We start from the raw sequence: 23,374 nt of genomic DNA on the forward strand, positions 1-23,374 counted from the left end.
TTTAAAGAAAAGCCCATAAGTAATACATTTACTTTCAGTTCCATCCTCCCTGGCCTGAGGGAGTGCGTTACAGATGATGATGTTGCCATGTATTTAATCAAGCACCCTGAACATTTTGAAAAGTATCTTCACTACATGGTGGGGCAAGCACAAGCGGAGGCCTGCATCAGTGACAAGACTGTTCAGCAATACTTCAAAGTATTTTTTTAATCTCTTCATGCCTGTTCACAAGATTTAAAGTTTAGAAAAAAGCTTTATTGCACCAGCCTAATTTTTATTTCTTGTCAATGACCATTCAGGACATAACAGCACCTGAGAAGCCTGGTGATGCCCCAATAATGGATGTCCTTACTTTCCTGCAGCAACCAGTAGAGAGGATTCAAACTTACCAGGCTTTACTGAAGGTACCAGGCTTTTGAGCCTTTGTGATGCAGAAAATTTGTATTATTTATATTTCAATTGGGATTTTCTAAGGAGAAAACATTTAAGTTCATACTGCATTAGGTGCTGTACTATAGCATAGCTGGACACAAGATTGAAGATGACTGTATCTGGTGATCAATATTTGCAGTCGGTTACAGTTTGATTTAGGTATTTAATGGAAATGTTATAATAAAGTATAAAGTATCTATCCATCATAAAAATCCCCCATCAACATGTGCTGAATAAAAAATTAAAACTCTGGGAAAAAGACATGGGGAAAACACGGACTATTGTTAGAAACTCTTTATATACAATACAATCTCTTCAACTCATATTTATGCTTTTACCAGTTTTAACCAGTTATTGATTAATTGTCAGGAGTTGATCAAGAACAAAGCAAAGAGTGGCCAGAGCTGCTACCTTTTGGAGGACGCCTTCTCCGTGGTGTCCTGCTTGCCCTGGAGATCAGACAACCTGCATCGAGTATCACTGATTGAAAACTATCCAGCTCCTCTTACTGCTCTGGGCGAGCCTGTACGACAGGTAAGGAGAAAAGACAGCCATTTTTTTCTTGGGTTTTAAACATTATTTTTAGTGAGTTTTGTTGTCAAAAATTTGCTTTCTTCAAGCATACAAATCTTTTCCGATTCAAGGCAGAGTAGCAGTTCAAATAAAAACCTTTGACTTACATGCACCCACAATATCGAGTCTTTGTCTCGAAGCCTTTAGTTCTGCTTGTAATATCAGGATATTCAGGGCAAATGTCCCTAAACTGTGATTTTACCTGTTTAGGGAGTCTTCACAGTGTGGGAGGAATCTCCAGAAGTGAAAACATCCTCTAGGGGGCATCAGAGACAAGTGTTTCTCTTTAAGGAATGCATTGTACTGTGTAGAGTGAAGAGAGATGGCAGCATGAATCGAGACACTTATAGCTTTAAGAACAAAATGAAGGTAAGAGCAGCACATCTTCTTTCTTTCCACCACAGTATTTCATCATTCGTGAAGCAAATTTTCACCATGGTGCAAATGTGCCTGCTGTCATTTTACTTTGGTGTTTTTAATTCAACGACTTGCCCAGCTGAATGATGTGGAAATAAAGGAAACTGTGGGTGGAGAAGACAGGTCCTGGGGTTTGTGGCATGAGCACAGAGGCTCTATACGGCGTTACACTTTGCAGAGCAACTCCACACTGGTTAAGCTGTCCTGGCTGAAAGACCTGAAGGAGCTGCAACATCGCTCCAGCCTCAGCAATAACTGTAGGTTTTCCTATGTTCTTCAGAAATGTTAACAAGCCAGCAAATAAAAGTAGGGAAGTTTTGATAGCTTTTAATTATTGAGCATTTTTCTGTTTATGTTATCATCTATCACCAGGCCCTCCAGTGTTTGAGTCTCTGCTTTGTGATTGCTCAACACAAATTGGACAGACAATCAAACTGACCTGCAGAGTATTGGGATTTCCAAAACCAGTGGTCAGCTGGATCAAAGGTTTGCATTTCTTCAGTTGCAAACTGTAAATACTTCTTGTTGAAGTATTTACAGTTTAGAGGTGGAAAATGTGGGCCATGACTTTAAAACTTCTAAATCTATTCCTATATTTTAACATTTTGTAAACAACACTTGCTTTGCTGAGTAAAGTTCGATTTGTTGTTTCACAGATGGTCTCCCTTTGGAGGATGACCCACGCCACATCGTCTCAGCTGACCGGTCAGGAACATGCAGTCTTGTCCTGGACTGCCTTACAGCAGAGGACTCTGGTCAGTACATGTGCTATGCAACCAGCTCTATGGGCAGTGCTGGCACTCTGGCTAAGGTGGTAGTGCAAGGTGAGTAAATTGTATCATGTAAGGTGTAAATTGTAATTGTAACATGACTAACTGTGAAGAGGTTAAAGAAATGTAATGCTTTTGCAAGGCAATTTGTAAGCGATCCATGCAATTTTGCTACTTGTACATGCAGTACAATTATACTGTATTTACCACTCCATTTTTTCTACCATGACAAATGCCAGGTCAAATATTACTGACATTGGTGGTTCTTACCCCATATCTGGCTGTGTTTATATGTTTCTTTTCAAGTTATTTACGTTCACTTTGTTCTTTTCTCCAGCTCCACCCAGATTTGTGAGCCGACTAGAAAGTGCTTGTCTGATTGACGGAGAGGAGATCCAGTTTTCATGTTCCACTCTCACAACCCCTTTACCAAGAATCAGGTATGGCAAAACACAGAGATAACCATGTTACATGTCACAACTGATGGCCATGTGTCTGCTGACAGCAGAAATAATTCTGCCTGCAGATGGTTGAAAGATGGCAAGGAGCTGACTGACAGCAACAAATACTCCATTGTGAACGACGCCCGAAGTGGAATCTTGTCTCTCACAGTTATCAGAGCAACAGAGGCAGATATCGGACAGTATGAGTGTGAGGTATAAAACACATTTCTCCTTTACGTATACTAGTGGAGAGTGAATAGTATTAAGACAGACAGTGTCACTTACTTGTCAAATGTTTTCTTTTCCTTAGCTTTGGAATGAACTTGGCTGTGTCAAATGCAAAGCAGGCCTTTGTCCTGCCTTTGTACCACCGGGTGACAGTGAGAGTGACCAATCACAGGACTTACCTGTTAAAGGTAGGACTGTCCGAGCCACTGGAGTCAACACCCATGTGAAAAGCCATGACAGCGTTTTCATATGTGTGGTTTATCCTTTTAGCAGATTAGCTGCATTTCCAAAGGGTTAAAGCACATGCCATTATCAAAATTTACTTCCAACATTATCACCCTTTCTCCATCACATTATGTGACATCTCTTTACAATATTCATAAATCTGGCTTGGTCAGTGTCTTCTGCACTACCATTCATAAACTCCATGAAGTGTGCTGTATCTTGAAATATTACTCACATACTTACATTTTTTTTCCTGTATTTCATACACTCTTTCATCAAACATAGTTCCAGCTACTATTTGACTAGATTCCAAACTATTATGGCACAGGGTGTAACCTGCCGTAGCATTTCATTTAAAATACAATGTATGCACCAATCATAATGCTGTATAGAGCTTTCACCTATTTATAGGGATTTTAGATTTTTTTATCCTCAGGATCTATAGAGCTTTCAAATAATTATTCATAAAACACAATACCGCTCTTGAAGATATCTAGCTTTGAGTTTTCTTCTCTCTGTACCATTCATACCCTGAAAAGTGTTGGTCTACTACTCCCAGCAGTTTGTATCCAAGATCATTTTGCTTGAAAAATATCTTCTTCTTATGTTTTCCCACTTGGTGGATCACTAATCCAAGACAATCAACTTGAAAATTGTCAAATTCCAGCTACCACCCAATTTCTTGGTGCATGTGTAGTTCTAACTATTGATTGTTATCAAGAGTAATCTCTGGTAGACTCTTTGTTTTGGTTATTTTCTGGAATTTGTATTTCTTTTATGTTGACTGATCCAATTCATCAAAAAGTAACCAACATTACTTTATTTGAAATTTCAGGATATTTATGCATATTTTCTGAATACATGACTTTGATTCTCATTGCAAGTATGTTTAGTTACTCATAGTTTGTTAATGAACTCAGCCACAAATAACCTTTAATGACACAAATATTTGCCATGTAACAATGTAGTTTCCTGCACTTAAATGAAACACTAAGCATGCATTTAGGTTTAAGTCATCTCATCTATATGTGTATTCTGGTAAATTTCAGCTATAGCAAAGTGCTTTGAATTCTGAACAATGGGATCTGGCTGTTTCACATGTGCATTTGTAAAACCAATCAGTGCAAAGCAGTTCATGCAACAAATACTGCAAAAAAGAGAGCAGATTATTGTGTTTTGTAAATTTTCTCCATTGTGTGGAGGCTAACACATGCATGTAATTAACACATACAACTTTTTGCAGGCAGAATGTTGATATTGGGAAGGAAACATTAAATGTAACCATTGCACCTTTACATATCTTCCCTGCAGCCATAATATGTGGGATCTAGCTGGTATCATTCATGGTAGAATTCATACTGCATTCCCCAACATCCACAAAAGACATTGCTAAATGTATTGTATGGGTTATTCAATGTTTTTCATCATGTTTTCACTTTTCACAGAGGGCATGGATTGTAACAGACTACATTTTGTGTTCCTACTGCAATGTTTTTATGCAACAATCAGCAAACTGAAGGTGCCAAAAGCTAATGGCAAACAGGATAATATTGAAACTTCATGTCAGTGTTTTTGTGTAGCAGATCATAAATCGGTTAAACAGAATTTAAGTGAATTGTACTTCTGTATTTTTCATACCATATTTGTTTGTCTTCCCATTGTCTATAACCTACATGATGTTTCCCATTTTCCCTTCACTGGTCCCAAAGCAGGGGGTTCCTCACATGGACTGTTCCATGAAAGTCATCACACTCATGATAACCAATAACCACTCAACACTCCCTTTCTCTTCCTGCCAACGCATGCCCAGCTAACTCTCCACTCCTACAAGATGGTCATGTGCTGGGCAAGTGTATCCTTCCTGCCCGTGCAGGAGTGGGCATGTGATCATGTCCTGTTGATATGGTGGGTTAGATGGGTCTGACCCTTCAAGGTAAGACAAACTGGGTATTTGCTGTTCCTGGATTGTAAGGTAATGTACTTTCTAGAAAATATTTTTTTCCACTTTTAGTAAAAAAGAAATTACAAAATTCTCAAATTATTTATTAATCTTTAACTAGAAAGTTTTCCTAATTGGTGTTTTGGTTTTTCTAGAAGCTGACTCAGAGGCCTGGTCCACTGCCTTTGTTAAGAAATGGCTGCAGACTGATTTCAGCCCTTCTTCTATTGCCAAGTCACAATTTCCCCCTGGATCTTCTGAGGAGTAAGGTTTTTTTTTTATTATAATTTGCATGAACTGTGTTTCACCATTTTAAATTACTGAGCATTAGCAACTACCAACCTTATTAAAGCATTGTGGCAGTGCAGGTTTTACCACAATAAGTGCTCCCTCATCAGGATAATGAGATTAGAAAAAGGAAACAGTTTACTGGTGTTCACACTAATCTTTCTTCATATGAACAATAATGAGGATGACATTATATTTGATTAATTCTAGAGTCTATGCTCCTCACAAGAAAGGGGTATTTTTCTACACTCTTTTACTGAACCTTCACAGCAGTCATTGAATGTTCTCAAAATGTTTGCACCAAGAAGTGATTTTTATGCTTATAAATTAACCAAGGTTATAGTTAACATTATTGGTTGCTCTAGTAGAAATACAAGAAAATCTATTGATTTTGTGCTTGCTAATGTTATTATTGTGAGTTTAACAAATTTTATGCATTTATGTTTGACAAACTTCTGTCTTTCAAGTTGTCTTATGAAAGGTGTCCGGTCAAAGCTGACAAGATTGTTGCTTCCATATAATAATTTTTGTCCATGTTTATTAGACTTTTTAAAAGTGATATTTAGTATAGTACTTTGAGCCAATCACATTCTGTGCACCTTTACCTATCTTCAATACCAGATACAGCACTGTTGTGGATGTTCACCCATCTGCAGTACAGAAGTCTTCATGTTATCTGGAAGAAGAAGAAGAGATCTACATTTCAGAGGCTTTGCACGAAATAACAGATGGTAGTTTATTTTTTCAAAGCAGAATTAAGTTAATACATTGTTGCATTAATAAATACTGATGCAGCTTTCTTCTCAGCTCCTCCTTCGGTCCAGGTCCCTGCTGAGGATCTGTGTGTCGAACCTGGGCAACCAGCAACATTCATGGCCATTATCACAGGAAGACCCACACCTAAAGTACAGTGGTACAAGGTAAAGAGTCACACAAAGGAGAGGCAGCAAAACACTTGACCTTGTTAAAGGGGTTCAACGTCCATCACTGAACATTGAGCCAGCACTATAATGGAAAGACTTAAATGAAAACATATTCACATGTTAGAATTGCCTAGTCAAAGTCCAGACTTTAATCCAAATGAGAATATGTGGGAAGACTGAGCTAGCTCTCAAAGAAATGAAGAAATATGGGGGGGAAATCAGTTACTTTCCAAAGTATATTTAAAAATATATTTAAAATATGTTATTTTCCTTCCACCATTCATAAAATCCTAACAAAATACATTATAGTTTGTGGTTGTAATGTGAAAATCTTCAGGAAGTGTTAATGCCATGTTTGAGCATATGAATTCATTGATTTTTCTATTAAAAGCTGATTCTCTCCTGTCTAAAGGATAAGGAGCCCCTTGAACCCAATGAGAATGTGAAAATAGTCCAACATGGTGCTCGCTGCAGCCTAACCATATTGTGCCCTGAAGGAGAGGACAGTGGCACATATACCTGCTTCACTCACAATGACTCAGGCCAAGCCTCCTGTGAAGCTCAGCTAACAGTTGAGGAAGGTCAGCAGTCCTAATATGCATTTTTACATCAGTTCAGTTCATCATAACGTTATTAAAAAAAATTATTAGAGCAGCTGAAGTATGATGGATAATACAAGCTTTTGTACTCTTAAGGAAGTTGAAGAATATATGCTGATTGCCACCCAAGTGCCAAATTTATTTACTAGTTTTGTGTTTGTTTGTAGGTTTGCTTGATCCTCAGGAGAGGGAAGTGGAGCTTGGGAAGAGAAGGAGATTATTCTCAGTCTATGATGTCCATGAGGAAATTGGAAGGTATTGTTCACTTTCCTTTTGATATCAGATGTCTGTTTTTTTTGTTTGTTTTTTTTAAGGCACAGCCTATCCATTTTCTTTTTTGTGATTTAGGGGGACATTTGGGGTGGTGAAGCGTGTCATCCACCGAAGAACAGGGGAAGTGTTTTCTGCCAAATTTCTGCCTCTTCGGAGCAGCTCTCGGACCAGGGCCTTCCAGGAGAGGGATCTTCTGTCTCGCCTCGCTCACCCCAGAGTGGCCTGCCTGCTGGACTTCTTTTGCACCAGACGCACCCTGGTGTTAATCACAGAAATGTATCCTTCCTTTTCTAACTACCAAACTAGCTATGGGTTTGATCACATACTTGATCTTAACATCATCTCCAGCTGCTGTTCTCATGGACTTCTGGACCATTTATTGATGAGAGGATCTGTCTCAGAAAAAGAGGTACAAGCCCAAATTTCAATTTGACTAAATCATCAAAGCTTTACAAACAGAATAATCATTGGGGAATATTATTTTCTTTCAGGTTCAATTTTATGTCCAACAAATTCTAGAAGGGGTTTGTCATATTCACAGCATGAACATCATGCATCTGGATATCAAAGTGAGATTTTTATTCAGTGTCAGCTATCACTTATGTTTTCTGGTGATTCTCTGCCTTAACTGAATACTTTTCTACTCCTTGTAGCCTGAAAATATATTAATGGTGTACCCGCCAAAAGATGAGATCAAGATCTGTGATTTTGGCTTCTGCCAGGAAATAGACACATCCCGACACCAGTACAGTATGTTGGGTACCCCAGAGTTTGTTGCACCTGAGATTGTACATCAAGAACCTGTTACTGTGGCCACGGATATTTGGTGAGATTAACTGATTATGTTTCCTGAATTTGCTATAAACTGTAAATAATTTAATTGTTTGTACTAAACTTTAATAATCTGTTGCTGTTGATGTATTTTTTTTTATTCCTTTATTTAATCAGGTAAACCCCGTTGAGATCTAGATCTCATTTTCAAGAGGGACCTGAAACAAACTTCTTTGTATTAAGATAATTACTACAAAAAGCTATATTTTGTTTATATCTCATACTTTGTCCCATCAGGGCTGTCGGTGTCATAACATTTCTGTGGTATGTATTCAGTGATATTCAAAAATAAAGTTGAATTATGCCAAATATAAAAGCTAAAAGTGTGTAAATAGCAGGAGAGCGTGTTTTTTCTAATTATTTCATACATAATTTTTTGTCTTGACAGTCTGGTTTGCCGCTGCCCCTTTGTGGGCGAGACTGACCGTGCAACATTGCTGAGGGTGGGAGAGGCAACTTTGAACTGGGACGCCCCAGACATCGAATGCAGGAGCCCAGAAGCCAGGAATTTTCTCCATACAGTCCTTCAACCGGATCCAGAGTACAACAGCTGTCTTATTTTTCATTAGCCTTATGCCTAAAGCATTTCTCTGTAGTTTTTTTAATTCTTTAAACAAAATATGACAAGAGGCCTTAATTAATAAATGAAAATAGATTTCATAGTTTTATGGTACAAAAAAACCAAAACATAACTCAGTCTCAAAAAGAGACGACTAGTAAAGTTGCAATATTTACATTTGTAATACTAATTTAAACTATACATTTGCTGAGCATATTATTATTTAAACTAAGGGCTTCAATCATAGAACAGAAAATTAACAAAAATCAATATTTCATTTTCAGCAAAAAAAAACCCAACAAACAAATTTTCAAAAATAACATTTTAAAATTGTTAATCCCAAAATTATTGCCATTATTCAAAATGGAAAAGACAGAAGAACGTCACATTCAGTGAAAGAGAAGAGCGCTGATCTGTAAAGGTCAAGAAAAGGCAAGAATATAGCTACTCATCCAAACCTCCCAGTGTGAACAATTAAAAAAATGTAAAACATTTCTAACAGGTTAAATAACATGCAGCATCTTTTTAGAGTGAGATGATGATCCCCATATTTTCACATTTATACTAGAGATGCTAGTAATTATGTGTTGTATTGTGCGTATCCATCTGACAAACCTAAATATAAATGCTTATGTAATCTGATTCAAAGATGCTCACGTGTTTTATGTGAGTCAGTGATAACAGTATCTTATTTTGTTGTGCAGGACTCGACCATCTGCTTTTGAGTGCTTGAGTCATGAGTGGCTTCAGGTGAAAAAAAAACAGAACATTGTAGGTTTTATGCTAATAAGCTCTGATGCATTATCTGTGATTATTCCCACAGGATGGAAATGCAGGGGAGGACACTGATGAAATCAACACGAGGAGTTTGAAAGTCTTCATCTCTAAAAGGAAGTGGCAGGTGTGTCTGAGTTATTTGCTCAAATCAAAGCCCCTCTCCAGGAGAAAGATTAGTTGGAGCAGCAGGCATGAGGCCCATGGAGGAGCTACAGAGGTCTATGGTTGGCTGTGAAAATCATCAGAGATAGCACTCATCCCATCTACTAGCTGTTTGACCTGCTGCCCTATGGCAGGCACTACAGGGCCATTGGAACCAGGACAACCTGGCTCTAGGATCTGAATGAATGAATCAGTTAATGAATACACTTTATTAATCCCAGAGGGAAATTCTCATTTTAGCACAACCTGTCCAAATATAGACAGGCTCCTGAGGCTATCTATATGTATATGCATTAGTCTGTATTCGTATATTACAAAAAACAAATCACGAAAGACAGTTTGTGGCTTTATTATGACAAAATGTAAGGATTATGAAGTGGTAACACTTCTGCAAGACACTGTAACTGTTGCAACAAATGTAAGGTATGATTTCTTTGCTGTCACAAAGTATTTCAAATCATTTAGCCAGTGTTTTTCCATTTTTCTCCTCAGCGTTCTTTGACATCCATCGGGTCTGTGCTCACTCTGAGGCCCATCCCTGAGCTGCTAGATGCTCCTCTCAGAGAGACTTCAGTTGCGGTGCCCCGCGAACCACAGGAGCACAGCAGCACTTCCCTGAGCAGTGGCTCCTCATCAGAGTATGATGAGGCTGACTCTTGGGACTTTTTCCAGCACTGCAGCCAGACAGAGGAGGAGGAGGAGGAGACAGAAGAAGAGTATGACCCCTTAACAGAGAGGGCACAGATCTTGGAGCCGTATCCTAAATGCCTCCTAAGTTTACTGGAGGAGGAGGTAGGGACTTTTGGGGAGGATGAGGATGGAGAAATGGGAGGAAGGAGGAGTGTTATCGAGCGCAGCATGAGCAGAGCATCGATTGCGTCATCATCAACAACAACAGACCAACAGACACCTCAGAGGGTACGACGCTTCAGCAAGGATAGCAACCCATCTTTGTACCTCTCTGATGGCGACGAGGGTTCAGGAAGTGATGGGGGCCGCATTCCCAGAGGAAGCGTCATCCGAAGCACTTTCTACAACAGCTCTCAACAGCTTTCCCCTCTGTCTGCGAGACACATGACTTTGAGGGACAAATTCCAGGCGAAAAAGCAGGAAAGAGGCCGCAAGCCTCTCAGGAGGAGTTTTTCGGGACGGCTCAATGAGCCTCTGATTGAATACGTGGAGGATGAACCCGAGAGCAACCGTGGGCAGAGACGAGGATCCGTACAACCCAGCATGCAGAAGTCCTCTTCGTTTGATGATGGGGTGGGTCTCTCTCACACTAATGTACCGCCACACAGACGGAGCAGGTCTCTTGACGAGTATTCCCGTCGATCTCCCAGCTCAGCCAGCCATGAAAGCGCACACGAAGAAGAGGCCTCTCACAGCATGAAGGAAGAAATCACAGATGGTGAAGCAGCTGGGAGAAACTCACTAATTATCCAGAAAGCTTCGAAAGTCTCAGGACGAAGAGGCTCAGTTGCTCTGACACAAGGACTATTTAGGGGATCATCTGTTCCATCGGAGTTCCTTGCTGGAGGGAGAATGAGATCCAGGCTGGGTCAGGACCAGGTTGAGGGAGACACTCTGACCAGCTCCCAGGGATCTCTGGCTGAGTCTTTTATTCTGGAGCATGGTGGATCTGAGTCTTCAAGTAGAATAGGCTCATTTGATGAGCTCAGTCACGGTCATGTTGGAAGGAGATTCCGATCAGGAGAGAGTGATGAAAATGATGAACACAGTGAACCCCTGATTACACCCTCCCCTACCCCATTTCAGGAAATAAAACCTCGAAGTTCCCGTCCTCAGCCTCCACCACGTAATAGGACCCGGTCCAATCCCAACTTATCTACAATTAGCAAAGGTCAGCCAGAGAGGCCCTCAATGCCGAGTCCCAGTCCAAGCCTCTGCTCTCTAGGAACTCCTGAGAGGCCTTCCAGAGCCCGGGACAAGAAAGAGGGCTCCATGCTCCAAAGGCATGCATCTGCTCCGGCTCTGGAAGCGCGCCCACCGACTGGAACGTCCCCCAAACTGGGTCTCCTGAGGATCTTCCGCAGGCAGTCCTGGACTGGCCACTCATACACCCAGCTGGAGAACACAGAACTGGGGCCCACTCTGGGAGAGATCATGAAGCCCGATACACCCACTATGTCTCTGAGGAAGAAGATGAGAGCTTCAGCCTCCAGTCTGACCAAACTGTTTTCCAGGTCCTCCAGTAAGGAAGATGTCAGTAAAGGACGTAAGTTGAATTTTATTTGTACATAATCCCAAGTTAGGGATGTAGCTTGTTGTTTATACCAGATTAATAATTTTTGGGAATTTTTAAGGGCCAATAGTAAAGGGATCCGCTGCCATCCCAGGTGAGAGGGAACAGAGCAGTGGTCTTGAGACCCCCAAAAAGAGAAGCTCAAAGCTCCTCTCATCTTTTAAAATACCACCATTCAAAAAAATAAAAGGTAACAAGAAAATACTCTATATTTCATCATTTGTGAAACATCTGTTTAATTTATTTTCTTCATAATCATGTCAGTTCGTCCCAGCAAAGCAGAGGTGCTTCAACTAGACGGAGGTGGAGTCCTGCTGGTGTGGAGGCCTGTCCAGTCCGATGACCCGGTCACTTACTGTGTGCAGTACTGTTCAGATGGTGAGTTTCAGTTTCAGATGAAAATTTACATTTCACCTTCCATAAAGCAAAACATCTCAAAATCTCTATATATTTGCTTTTTTATTCTTTCCATACTTTGAAAAACCAAACTCATCTACATGTCGTCAAGTAGTTTTGCTTCCCAGTGTTTTCAGTGATCACTTTGTTTTCATTCTGTTGTTTTATTGCAAACATTAATAAAAGCTTTTTCAGAGTCTTTGAAAGCTGTTTTTTTTATTTTTTAGTTTTATTTCTCTGGATTAGACTCCTGTGTGTTTCCTCAGGTGGCGAATGGACAGTCCTGTCAGATGAGGTGGCAGAAAGCTGCTACGTAGTGAAGGACTTACCGAAAGGGGCGTCGTATGTGTTCAGGGTGGGCTGCGTCACCAGGACAGGAGCAGGACCTTTCAGTGAAGCTTCAGCTCCCATTGTCATGTCCACTCATCCTGAAGGTATTAAAAGCTGGACAGTGTGTCAGCTGCTGCAAGCTATTCTAATCATTTCCTAAAGTTTTCTTCTCATAGATCACAGTACAGTGTTTTGAAATCTGTGGGTACATCCATGTAGAAGTTAATAATCCTTCTTGTATTTTTATTATTTTGCAGATATCCGCATTCCTCTCATTCAGACTGACTCAATTGGGTCAAAAGTACCTGGATCAGAACATCAAACCGTAAACAGGAACTACAGCTTCCTGTCTGAGATCAACAGGTAGATGTCACTGATGACAAAAATTGTTTAGCAACAATAGGACTCTTTCTGTTTGTTCAGCAGTGTCATATCTGAACATGACAACTTTACAGGTGTATTGTTGAGATCAAAGTTATCCATTAGCTTCAAAAATGGATTATTAATGAAAGGAGGGGGAGCTACAGTTTTTGTGCATCCGCAGCTCATTTAAAATAGACCTTTATCTGTTGTTCCTCCCAATTAAACACATATTTCTTTTAAACTTCCTGCTTTCTCTCAGAGGTCGTTTCAGTGTCATAAACCTGTGCAGGGATGTGGAAACCAGTCAGGTATTTGCCGCTAAGATCACTCCCTACCAAGCCGCGCAAAGACAGCTGGTGCTGCGGGAGTACCAGCTTCTCAGGAGGCTGCACCACCCCCACCTGGTTCAGCTGTATGCTGCTTTCATCACTCCTCTGTATGTGCTGCTGGTGGAGGAGCTGTGTCCCGGAAAGGAGCTGCTGCACAGTCTGGCTGCAAGGTAAGCTCAAATACGTTAAGCATTTCATTTAGATACATAGACTAGAATGAGACTCTTTTCTGTCTTTTCTTTAAATTGTAGTTCAAAGAACTCTCATAACGATTTCAGTGAGAACACAAACCTACCTAGAAACTTTGCATTAGTTAAATTTAATTTGAACTCAGAGATTATATGTTTCTACATCCTTAGAGACCTGTATGCAGAGAGTAATGTGGCTGAGCTGCTCCATCAGATTGTCAGTGCAGCGGACTACCTCCACAGCCGTCGGGTAATCCACCTGGATCTGAAGTCTGACAACATGTTAGTGGATGATGGCAACCACCTGAAGATTATAGACTTCGGCTCAGCTCAGTCCTTCGTACCCGGACAGCCTCTCAACATCGAGCACATTCACGGCTTCTCCGATAGCAAAGGTAGCAGTGTGGTTTTTTTTTTTCTTCTTTTTTTACATCTGTATTTACAAGCCAAAATATTGTTTGCAAGATTTAAGATCTAACATATTCGATGTTTGACTGTCATGGCCTTCCAACAGACTGCTGCAGAAAAGGTGCACTTTACTGAAGAACGGCTGAATGGTTGGATGGATGGAAATAACAGAGCTTAACTTCATCTCAGCTGATCTTAGATACCATAATCTAACAAACCCAAGTCCATTTATCATTTATTTTTTTTACCCAATTACAATTTTAACCATTTTCCATATTAAGAGGAGAATAAATTCAACTATATTTTAATGGACAATACTCTGCTTCTCTCTGCTTTTATCAGTCTATATTGTCCTTCCTAAAGCTCCAGAAATCCTGGAGGGTCAGGGTGTGGGGCCAGAGACTGACATCTGGGCCATTGGAGTCCTGTCCTTTATCATGTAAGCACTGAACAAACAAATGTAAAAATGCCACAAAAGATTTTATTTTCTTTTAGTTAAATATAAGATCAACTAAAATGATATATAGTTATATAGCTGTTGGGGATTTTTTTTAAGCTCTCTTCAGGATTAAGGAAAAATGTAAGAAAATTAAAGACATTTACAGACAGAGCGCATCATTTGTTGCTCCAACATATCTAATTATTCTATCTGCTTGTAAATTTTCACCACAAGGCTGAGCGCCGACAGTCCCTTTTATGCCGAACACAGCTGGGAGCAAGACAAAAACATTAAGAAAGGAAAGATACAATTTGGCCGCTGTTACCCTGGTCTGTCAGAAGGAGCTTTAAATTTCATGAAGAACAGCCTGAATAATAAATCCTGGTGAGTGTCTCTCAGTGTTAGTGATTAGATTGGATTTTTTAATATGAAATATTGATGAGAACACACAGTTTTGATAGGTTAAAAAATGTGTGCAGGGGGAGACCAACATCGGCCGAGTGTCTCCAGAACCCGTGGCTGCGCGCCCATCGGGCTCCGCACAAAGTCCGACCCTCCAAAGTGTGCTTCTCCACTGACAAGCTCAGAGCTTACCTCAAGCAGAAAGAGGAGAAACGAGATCAGGTGTGCACAAAACATCAGGGGCCGTTCTTCCAGTGAGGTAAAAAAAACAAACACAAAACCTCTTCGTCGTTGTAAACAAAAAAGACATTACTGCAATTGTATTTTTTCTGGTGTGACTTTTCTTCTGTTAAACAAAAAAAAGTTAGTTTCATAAAATGAAATATCCTGACTTTGAACGCGTCTTAATGAGTCTCAGTTTGTGAAATCTTTTTGATTTGGTTTTGATGGAATCATATCAGGGATTAGCTAGGACTGCACATTGATGCATGAATTGAAAGATTTTAATTGCTCTCAAAGTGATTTGTTGCCTTTATCTGTTAAAATGTCAAACAGACGCACGTTTGGTCTTACATGTAACATCTTTTTTTTGTGTGTTTTAAGAAAACAAGAGAAAATTTCAGAAATATATTCCAGACTATATTACTCATAAGTTTGCAATGAATAAATAGAAGAATGTGTGTTTTATGAATGACCTCCTGTCTTGAAGTGAATGGAAAAAATATAATAAATGACACTAGAAGTGCTTTGTTAATGTCCCCAATCTCTTTATTTATCCACATTTCTGTATAAACATGTGATATTGAACATCAGTGGAAATCTACAAAATACAAAGTCTTCTCTGTGAAGAAAATTTTCAGTTATTTAATATTAGTGTTGAGCAAAAGTATGCATAAATACAGTACGTAGTACTGGGTTTCTATGCAGTTTATGAAAGTATGATTTCTCCATCCAGCCGTCCATCCATCCGTTTATCCATACATACATCTCATTTCTTACTAGCTGGATTTTTGCAAGATAGATATTTCAAAGGCTGACTACAGTGAAAATATCTCCCATCAATTAATTGTGAACATTCATGTTTTAAATAGGCTAAAGAGCACAGAGAAATTATACTCTGAACCCTAAATTTGCTATAACAAATAAGTGCCAAAGGTGTTTAATAGAGGCCAGAAAAAAGTTTCAAATTATACAGTTTTAAGATATTCATACATACATTTTACCAGTTTTTCTTTAGCTAACTACAAAACAAATTCTTGCTCAGCAATGAAAACATTTCAACCCAAACGTTTGCATTTCTTTACCTGCATGGAAACAGCACAGGCGCAGAGAAATGTAAAGAGAAATAAAAAAACATATTTTCTGCTCTTTTCTTTAGTTGTGTTCATTCTCTGGGAGAGTTATTCTGATCAGAGTCACAAGCAGCAAAGCAAGTGGGTAATTGATTTTGGTTCATTTAGCCTCCTGGACCTTCTTAATTTCCTGTGAGGAGAGAAATAATAAAATACTGCAACTTGTGTATTAAACACAAACCGATAAAAGCCACTGTTCCAGGGTTTACATACTTCATTGAGGATTTCTTTCAGCTCCTCGTAGGCCTTCTCTAAGTCATCATTGATGATAACTATGTCAAACACGCCAGGCTCTTTACCTAAAAATAATTTCATCTTGTTTAGCCATTTTTACTTCGAGGTGTTTTATTAGGATTGTGAAGAAACTTACTAAGCTCCATATCGATGCGTGCAGCCTCCAGACGTTTCTGTAAACTCTCCTCCGTCTCTGTCTGCCTGTCTCTCAGACGTTTTTCCTAAAACAGAACATGACATCACCTTTATCATTAAAAACTCCTTCACAAGCCACTTAAAACTGTACTTATTTTGATCCAGCTCTACACCAGCTTAATTAAGAGTAGAAAAAATGTTGGCGTACAGGCATATATGAGTTGCATTACCAGGATCTCCATGGATGGAGGTTGGATGGAGATGTAGATGGGGTCCAGATCAGTCTCTTTAATCCGCTTCACCCCCTGGATATCCACATCGAGGATGCAGATCAGATTCTTAGCTCGTACATCTTCCACAGCAGCTTTACTGAAAGCAAAAATGACAGCAGAGAGATGTAGAACAACTGAGACCAAACAGGGAGGATCTGGTTGTGTTTAAGCAGGTTTTGGATGCATTTATGCAGTTTTGCTCTTTACAAAGCCAATGACCAGGGTAAAAGGATCGCTGCATTGATCCAAGCTGCTCAGACTCAGTGAGTGAATGTTATCTTCAGAATAAGGAGAGATTAAAGGTGACTTATAAGATGCTAAGCTGCTGTGGTGCTCTTTTTAACTTATAGGTTCAAATTTCATCTGTCACTTAGGAAATGTGAACCTGTCTGCTATTAATAAATCTTCCTTAATTTTTCTTTTTATAACGCCTACTTCTTGTATCTATGAGTTTTTTTTCTTTGGTAAGTATTCTTAAATTTATAATACAAGTTTCCTGTGCTTGAATTTCATTATTAAAGGTGCTTAGATTTTAACTCTTGCTCTATTTTTACTCACATATTAGAGGGTCTAAGCATTGGAGTAGTCCTTCTTTGATAATGAATCCCACCTAAACTTGTTTTGGATTAATGCCCTCCTTGTGTTATTAAGGAACACCAGGAGCTGGATGAGTGAGGCTCAAATCCCACCCTTTGAGATTTAGCTGATTAACCACCAAACCTGTGTTGGTCAAACAGGGCCAGCAGACAGCAAATCTTTGTATTAACCAGGATTATTGTCACACATTTATTTGATTTTTACAGAAAGAAATTGTGATTATTTACTTCAAATCATTTTACAGATGTTATTGTAACACTTCTTTTCCTCCAGGACTGCCCTGGATTTAATTCCATCTATGTTTACTATTGCTCCCCACAGCATGATGCTGCCACCATCATTGTAAATTAGTTGCACTGGCTTCAGTTTAGGGGTATCAAAGTAAACCAGGCTGAATATAAATGTTCCAAAAATATATATTAAAAATACACATGCATCAATCATATGCATTTCTCCATGAAAAACATTTGAGTTCATAATGTGCCAAAAATGCTTTGTAAACATAATGACATATGTTACCTTGTTCCATACATGTTGCCAGAAAACTCAGCATTCTCAATAAACTCTCCGTTGTCGATGCCTTCCTGCATGGCCTCTCTAGTTGTGAAGTGGTAGTCTGCAAGATGCATCATCAGTTATAATGCTAGATCTGACAGAAAACATTCTGCTTTTAGAAAATAATAGATATAATGCACAACAATCATAGTAGAAAGCAACATGGATTAATAAATTAATAAATAAATTAATAAAAATCAGGTGCAAATTAAATGTAATCAATTGAAGCTAAGTTTACAAATGTTTTACTTGTTACTATTTTGTTGCTGTAAATCCGTATCTAAACATTGTTCAGTGTGAGTCAAATATCAACATAAAAAAACACTAATGATGTTCCTTTTTATTCCCATCAATAAAAATGTTAAAAGTTATAGAACAGCGTTATGTCCATACCAGATCCAATGATCTAAAAATCCTTCAAGTGTCAAAGCCTCTTGGTAACTAAAACCACAAAGTTTCAGAAGCAAGCAAACACATTTCTACCTCTACCACTAAACTCCACATAACATGACAACTAATGCATTTGGAACTGAATACGATCCAAAGAGAAATGACAAGTGAGCTGAAAACAGTAAATATCATTAAAATTGGGGGATGATTTAAAAAAAAAAAAAAGATCATTTTTAACCCAAAGTTGGTTAAATTGCAGCTTAAGGAATTCAAGAATAGTCATACATTTAAAATCAGAAAAGGAAAATAAAGAGTAAGATATTTTTTTAATTTGAAAACCTTGATTTAGTGACGCTGGTGGTCGGATGTGAATGGTTAGCGCTCACTTCGCTACAGTGGAGGGTGGAACAGTTTTATGGGATGTTGGAAATGGGAATCACTAAAGAGGCATCACAGGGGGCTATTTTCAAAAGCTTTTTACTCCAAAGTGCAAACTGTCTTATCTTGATTCCCGTTCTTTATTACAGTTTGTATAATCATGACTGATTCCCTTATAAATCCAATGACAGCATGCCAGGGTGATGAAAGTAACCCCCATCCCTCTATCTTAACAAGCTGTGATGAGGAATCACAGTGATAAAGATCACCTTTATCTTTGTGTTCTGATTCGTTTGGACACGAAAATGAGGTTTCAGAGGAAAAGACGTCTGCTACAGGCAGTAAAGTAGCCCCCAGAAGCATGGGGAGCTTGTTCAGCCCTATGGAGAGAACAAAAAAGGCACAGAAAGAGGTTTATCCCTTTAAATGAAGGGGATTACACAAGGTGACAAAAACTATTTGTGCAGTTCACTTGGGAGTAAGAAGTGTCGTAGTGCTGTTGTAGCAAGGGGAGGGAAGGGAAATCCACTCTTATGACAGCCGTCTAGGTTCAAATTCAACTCCATGTCTGCCCTGAGTTGTCACTGTGTGTTAGCAAAGTGATGCTAACACAGCGTTAAAATGCTAAAACATCAAACATGTGCCGACTAGGCATGGGCCGGATGTAGGTATCAAGGTACACTTCAGTTTTAGAACCCATGGCTCACAGTCTTTTCATTATGAGTTTTGTCCTGCTTCATGAAAGATAGAACATCTGATCCTTCCTCCACATATGTTGTTGCATACTGCTGGTCAGCTGGCTGAATAACAGCAACTTTTCCGTTGCTGACAAGAAAGACAAATTCTGCTTTTTTATTACATTCTACCAAAGATTCTAAGGTTTCGTTTCTTTTCAAGTAAATAAACTGGTTTATCCCTGGGTTCAGTTTCCACATGCCCAACGGTGCCTCAATGAAACGAGTAGAAACATCCTGGTACTGTTCACTATCATACGGTTCAGGAAGAAGTTGATTTCTGTGCCCCAAATAAGATTGGTTTTGGTGCAAAAAGAGCGTATTAATATGTGCCTCAATAGCAACAGACCTTCTAAAGAGGCTGGTTGCTGTATTACATGTAGCACTCTGGGTGTTACATGTAATACAGCATGTGTGTCTTAGCTGTGCAGGTGAGTGCACCCCTTCCCACTAAACCTAATCAGCATGTAAAGCAGAGTACTTAAACTGTGAGATTGCGGTTCAGACACAGGTCTGGATTTTTTAGGTGTGAGAACCTTATGGGTTTGATCTCACCGGACATCTCCTGTGTAATCTACCAGGTTACTCCATTGCAGGGATCAGAAAGGAGTGTGTATTTACTCATTTGAGAAGGAGGGTGACTGTTTAGTTACTTTTTTTTAGGAAAGAACATATTTTAAGTTGCTAAAATCCGTTTTTTTCTGTTTGGTTTTGGTGCTCTCTCATTTTGCTTTCAAGGAGGAATTTTGGTTGACTGCATTGATTTTACTTCTATCTCAGGGTTAAAGTTTTTTTTAACTAGTTGTAAATAATCAGTTATGTGGTTATTTATGTAATCTATTTTTTGCCACATCTTGTTTTTGACCTTTTCATTTATCCCAAAACATAATTTTATTCACTCCGAAGATAGTATGACTCTCTATCTTGTTTTTCGTTCATTTCTATAGTTTCCCTACAGAGCCTTACCCTAAGTCTAATAAGTATATGCTTAACCCTAGACCTAACCTAAACTCAATTCACACCTTAGTGCTAAATCTAACTCCTAAACTGCACTTCTTCTTATGGGGCCCAGACTTTTGACCCCATAACGAGTAGTAGATCCTCACAGCATAAGAATTTGTAGAGAACAATTGGCCTTTACAAGATGAGAAATGCTAAAATATTTGCACACAGCTTCCTCCTTCTCCTAGAGATCCATCTGCAGATGTAACAAGCTGGTAAGAGTTTGATTTTCCATACTAAAAAGAAACCAACTTTGAAAGGTCACTCAAAAAAGAAGCAATTATTCTGAAGATAACATAATGACAGATTACTGTCATCTAATGCACTCAATGACCTTAATATTTGGAGAGAAGTCCTGTGATCCGATGAATCTACTGTTACATTTTGGACAGGTCACCCTTGGAAAAAAGAAATTTTATCTCAAGTGATTCTTGTAAAAATAATGGTTGAAAGTCTGAGAACATCATCCCAAATGTGAAGTATCACTTGTTATGAGATATTCTGATGTAGGACAGATTGGTCCACTCAATATCTCGGGTATAAAATAGACTTCCTGTAATAACAACAACAACAAAGTCTTTGTTTTGGAGTGGTCAACACAAGGCTCTGATAAATTTGTGGGAAGAGCTGAAAAGTTGTGTGTGAGCAAAGCAAACCTGACTCAGTTATACCAGCTCTGTCAGAGGGAATGGTACAAAATCCCAGCAAACTATGGTGAGAAGCTTGTGGAAAGAGACCCAAAATGTTTGAAGCAAGCCATGTTGTTTGAAAGCCAATTCTACTAAATGACTTCTGAATCTAGTGAAAGTTCAGCAAAACTGCAAGAAAATCTCATTATTTTTACCAAATCACTTTGGTAATCCTCACTGACCTGAAACAGGAACGTTTTAGTCTGGTTTAATCTCAGACAGCGAGAAGAATCAAGGTTGTTCCTTTTCATACAGCGCATAAAAATATCTGATTTCTACCGTGATTTTTAAAAGACGTTTTTTTCATCTCAAGGGGAATTGAAGTTGCTTTTATTTCTTTAAATGAAAGGGAATTTTATCATGTCACACATTTATGTTTTCAACTTTGGTCTAAATACAATTAATGAAACCTTGTTCTTTTTTTTATTTTTATTACTGAGGGTTATTAGATGATGGGAATCCCATACCGGCCCATGGCTTGTGCAGACTCTACAAAAAGTGTCACCTATAAAAGCCATCCTGCAGCCAGAGCCTCCGTACCTTTGCCATCTTCTTCCCCTGGTCGAGGATTCCTTGTTGTGTCTGAGAAAAGCATGGCATCATTAAAAAGCACTTACAGATCATCAACCAGATGCTGCAAAATCCTCAGTTTAATAACAGAATCTGTTGAATTAGACAGTCGGCATTGTTTCCTCCTTCGGTTACTCTCATGTTATGGAATCTAATCACTAATTGGCACACAGACATACGTGACACGCTGAATCCAAACACTCCCTCGTGATCCTTCATCAGCCTCTTCAGCAGGGTGCTCTTCCCTGCCCCAGAGGGACCACTCAGCACCACGGGCCTCGGTCCTGACATTGTTCCTGAAACAAACACCGAATGCTCAGGATTGTCAGTACCACAACAAAAAGAGTGTGTGGACTGTAGTGTAAATTTCTAATTAAAAAAAGCACTAATAGAAAGCCACGATTTTGAGTTGTGTAAGCCATTTCTCCTCGGCGTTGAAGCTCAGCAGCTATCCTGTTAGCCGTCCTAAAGTGCACTGAGGTTAATCCTTTGATCCACTGCGCTGTCAGGTGGAGCATTTCACACAGAGGGTTAAAAACAAGCTGCTGCTCTGATAATATGCGGATTTCAATCCCTGCTAGCAACCGCGGTGCATGAAGAAATTTCTCTTTAATTAAACAATTACTCTATGTCCTAATAGCTGGCCTGTAAGACAGCCAGAGCCTCTGAGGGTAGTAACATCAGGAGTGGCTGTTAATGAAGTCATGATGGGTCAGTCAGCAGGATTAATTAGATCTGGGACAGGTGGCCTATTTACCTGCTGCCACAAAGAGAGGACGATGTACCAGGGACACCAAAACAATTAACATACTAATGTAATGACACAGGAGTCTCTGCCTAAGAACATAATAATATTCTATTATCTCTAAGAGTCCTCAATAACCTTTAGTTGTTACTGTTATTTAGTTGCTTAATGTTTATTTCTGATGGTAATTTAGTTATATCTACTGCGGTTTATCGGTTATTTTAGTAGATCTATCTCTATAGTCTTACAGAACAACAGACCATAAATTAAAGACAATTAACAAGCTGGTGAAGAACTTCAACAGGAAGCCGTTGCTTTCAACATACTGTAAAATGAAGATTTACTCATGTTATTTCCAGTAACACATCAAATACATTTATTTAAATTAACCCCAAAAACAATTGTAATTTATCAGTCAATAAATACTCAACAATAACCAGTACTGGTTATCAATCACAGATACAGCTGTGATTCTGTATCTGTATGGTGCTGCACTACTATATATTATTCTGTCCCTTTACCCCCATATTTTAGTTTGACTTTAGATTTAAGGAGTTTGGTAAAACGTCCATCTTACCTTTTCTCGCTGCGCCTGAATCGTCTGTTCTGCAGAGACGCTCAGCAACAGGCGATTCTTAAGCCTGGCGTCTTAATGGACTGAGTGCAATCCCAGTGTGTGTGTTTGTGTCACACTGGAGCAGCTGTCAGTCTGAATTACCACCATCTCCATTTAGCTCAATGACCAATCACATGTGAGTCCTCTTTGCATAAGATAGGCTAATCTTCAGGAACAAATGATTATTCATTCAGTTATGCTTTTGTTGGTGAAGCATCAAAATGTTTTCTGGATTGTGGCTTCAAACTCAAACCAAAGGGTTATTTTGCAGACGTGCTTTGGGATTTTGCTAATGCAGATGATGGCTGATGGTAAAGGGAAGCACAGGTGTTATTGGCAGAGCATCTTGCTAAACTGGTTAGACAGTTTAACTTCCTTTGTCACATTAGAACCACAAAACTTAATATGTTTTCTTGCGATTTTACATGATGGACCAACACAAAGTCGTGCATAATTCTAACGTGTAAGGAAAATGATAAATTGTTTTTGAAACTTTATTCAAATGAAAAATTGCTAGTTTTGCCATATATATTTATATTCAGCCTCCG

General features: G+C 39.1%; 2 protein-coding genes across 12 annotated transcripts in view; one reads left to right on the forward strand and one right to left on the reverse strand.

Annotated features, from left to right (window-relative positions):
• LOC102225528 (obscurin-like) overlaps window positions 1-15,306 on the forward strand; it is a 47,980-nt gene extending 32,674 nt beyond the window's left edge. For 5 of the 9 annotated variants that reach the window (XM_023340180.1, XM_023340187.1, XM_023340183.1 and 2 more), the window contains 34 exons: window positions 39-198; window positions 300-404; window positions 802-966; window positions 1,216-1,374; window positions 1,502-1,679; window positions 1,795-1,908; window positions 2,079-2,246; window positions 2,530-2,632; window positions 2,719-2,848; window positions 2,946-3,051; window positions 5,183-5,291; window positions 5,937-6,046; window positions 6,123-6,235; window positions 6,651-6,819; window positions 7,005-7,092; window positions 7,186-7,386; window positions 7,459-7,519; window positions 7,602-7,679; window positions 7,764-7,936; window positions 8,179-8,205; window positions 8,330-8,482; window positions 9,205-9,250; window positions 9,324-9,401; window positions 9,932-11,675; window positions 11,764-11,892; window positions 11,967-12,080; window positions 12,365-12,532; window positions 12,686-12,791; window positions 13,051-13,290; window positions 13,480-13,703; window positions 13,823-13,837; window positions 14,059-14,155; window positions 14,390-14,539; window positions 14,635-15,303. In XM_023340180.1, coding sequence (XP_023195948.1) covers window positions 39-198; window positions 300-404; window positions 802-966; window positions 1,216-1,374; window positions 1,502-1,679; window positions 1,795-1,908; window positions 2,079-2,246; window positions 2,530-2,632; window positions 2,719-2,848; window positions 2,946-3,051; window positions 5,183-5,291; window positions 5,937-6,046; window positions 6,123-6,235; window positions 6,651-6,819; window positions 7,005-7,092; window positions 7,186-7,386; window positions 7,459-7,519; window positions 7,602-7,679; window positions 7,764-7,936; window positions 8,179-8,205; window positions 8,330-8,482; window positions 9,205-9,250; window positions 9,324-9,401; window positions 9,932-11,675; window positions 11,764-11,892; window positions 11,967-12,080; window positions 12,365-12,532; window positions 12,686-12,791; window positions 13,051-13,290; window positions 13,480-13,703; window positions 13,823-13,837; window positions 14,059-14,155; window positions 14,390-14,539; window positions 14,635-14,815 — 5,962 coding nt within the window. In that variant the 3' untranslated portion in view covers window positions 14,816-15,303. Of the gene's footprint in view, window positions 1-38; window positions 199-299; window positions 405-801; window positions 967-1,215; window positions 1,375-1,501; window positions 1,680-1,794; window positions 1,909-2,078; window positions 2,247-2,529; window positions 2,633-2,718; window positions 2,849-2,945; window positions 3,052-5,182; window positions 5,292-5,936; window positions 6,047-6,122; window positions 6,236-6,650; window positions 6,820-7,004; window positions 7,093-7,185; window positions 7,387-7,458; window positions 7,520-7,601; window positions 7,680-7,763; window positions 7,937-8,178; window positions 8,206-8,329; window positions 8,483-9,204; window positions 9,251-9,323; window positions 9,402-9,931; window positions 11,676-11,763; window positions 11,893-11,966; window positions 12,081-12,364; window positions 12,533-12,685; window positions 12,792-13,050; window positions 13,291-13,479; window positions 13,704-13,822; window positions 13,838-14,058; window positions 14,156-14,389; window positions 14,540-14,634 lie in introns of all 9 variants that reach the window. The other 4 variants (XM_023340182.1, XM_023340188.1, XM_023340181.1 and 1 more) reach the window with 4 other exon arrangements.
• Window position 15,307: 1 nt separating this feature from the next.
• LOC102235645 (guanylate kinase-like) lies at window positions 15,308-22,872 on the reverse strand. Of its 3 annotated transcripts, XM_023340190.1 has the most exons (9): window positions 22,788-22,872; window positions 21,645-21,761; window positions 21,436-21,477; window positions 18,740-18,850; window positions 17,667-17,763; window positions 16,509-16,647; window positions 16,280-16,364; window positions 16,123-16,208; window positions 15,308-16,039 (listed from the first exon to the last, which is right to left on the reverse strand). In XM_023340190.1, the coding sequence occupies exons 2-9, from the start codon at window positions 21,754-21,756 to the stop codon at window positions 16,010-16,012; spliced, it is 702 nt and encodes a 233-aa protein (XP_023195958.1). In that variant the 5' UTR covers window positions 21,757-21,761; window positions 22,788-22,872; the 3' UTR covers window positions 15,308-16,009. The 3 variants fall into 3 exon arrangements, with proteins under 3 accessions (XP_023195958.1, XP_005800561.1, XP_023195959.1); XM_005800504.2 differs by lacking the exon at window positions 18,740-18,850; XM_023340191.1 differs by lacking the exons at window positions 21,645-21,761; window positions 22,788-22,872 and having other exon boundaries at window positions 21,401-21,436.
• Between the last annotated feature and the right edge of the window lie 502 nt (window positions 22,873-23,374).

The sequence above is a fragment of the Xiphophorus maculatus genome, chromosome 9, assembly GCF_002775205.1.
Source record: "Xiphophorus maculatus strain JP 163 A chromosome 9, X_maculatus-5.0-male, whole genome shotgun sequence".
Classification (NCBI taxonomy): Eukaryota; Metazoa; Chordata; class Actinopteri; order Cyprinodontiformes; family Poeciliidae; genus Xiphophorus; species Xiphophorus maculatus.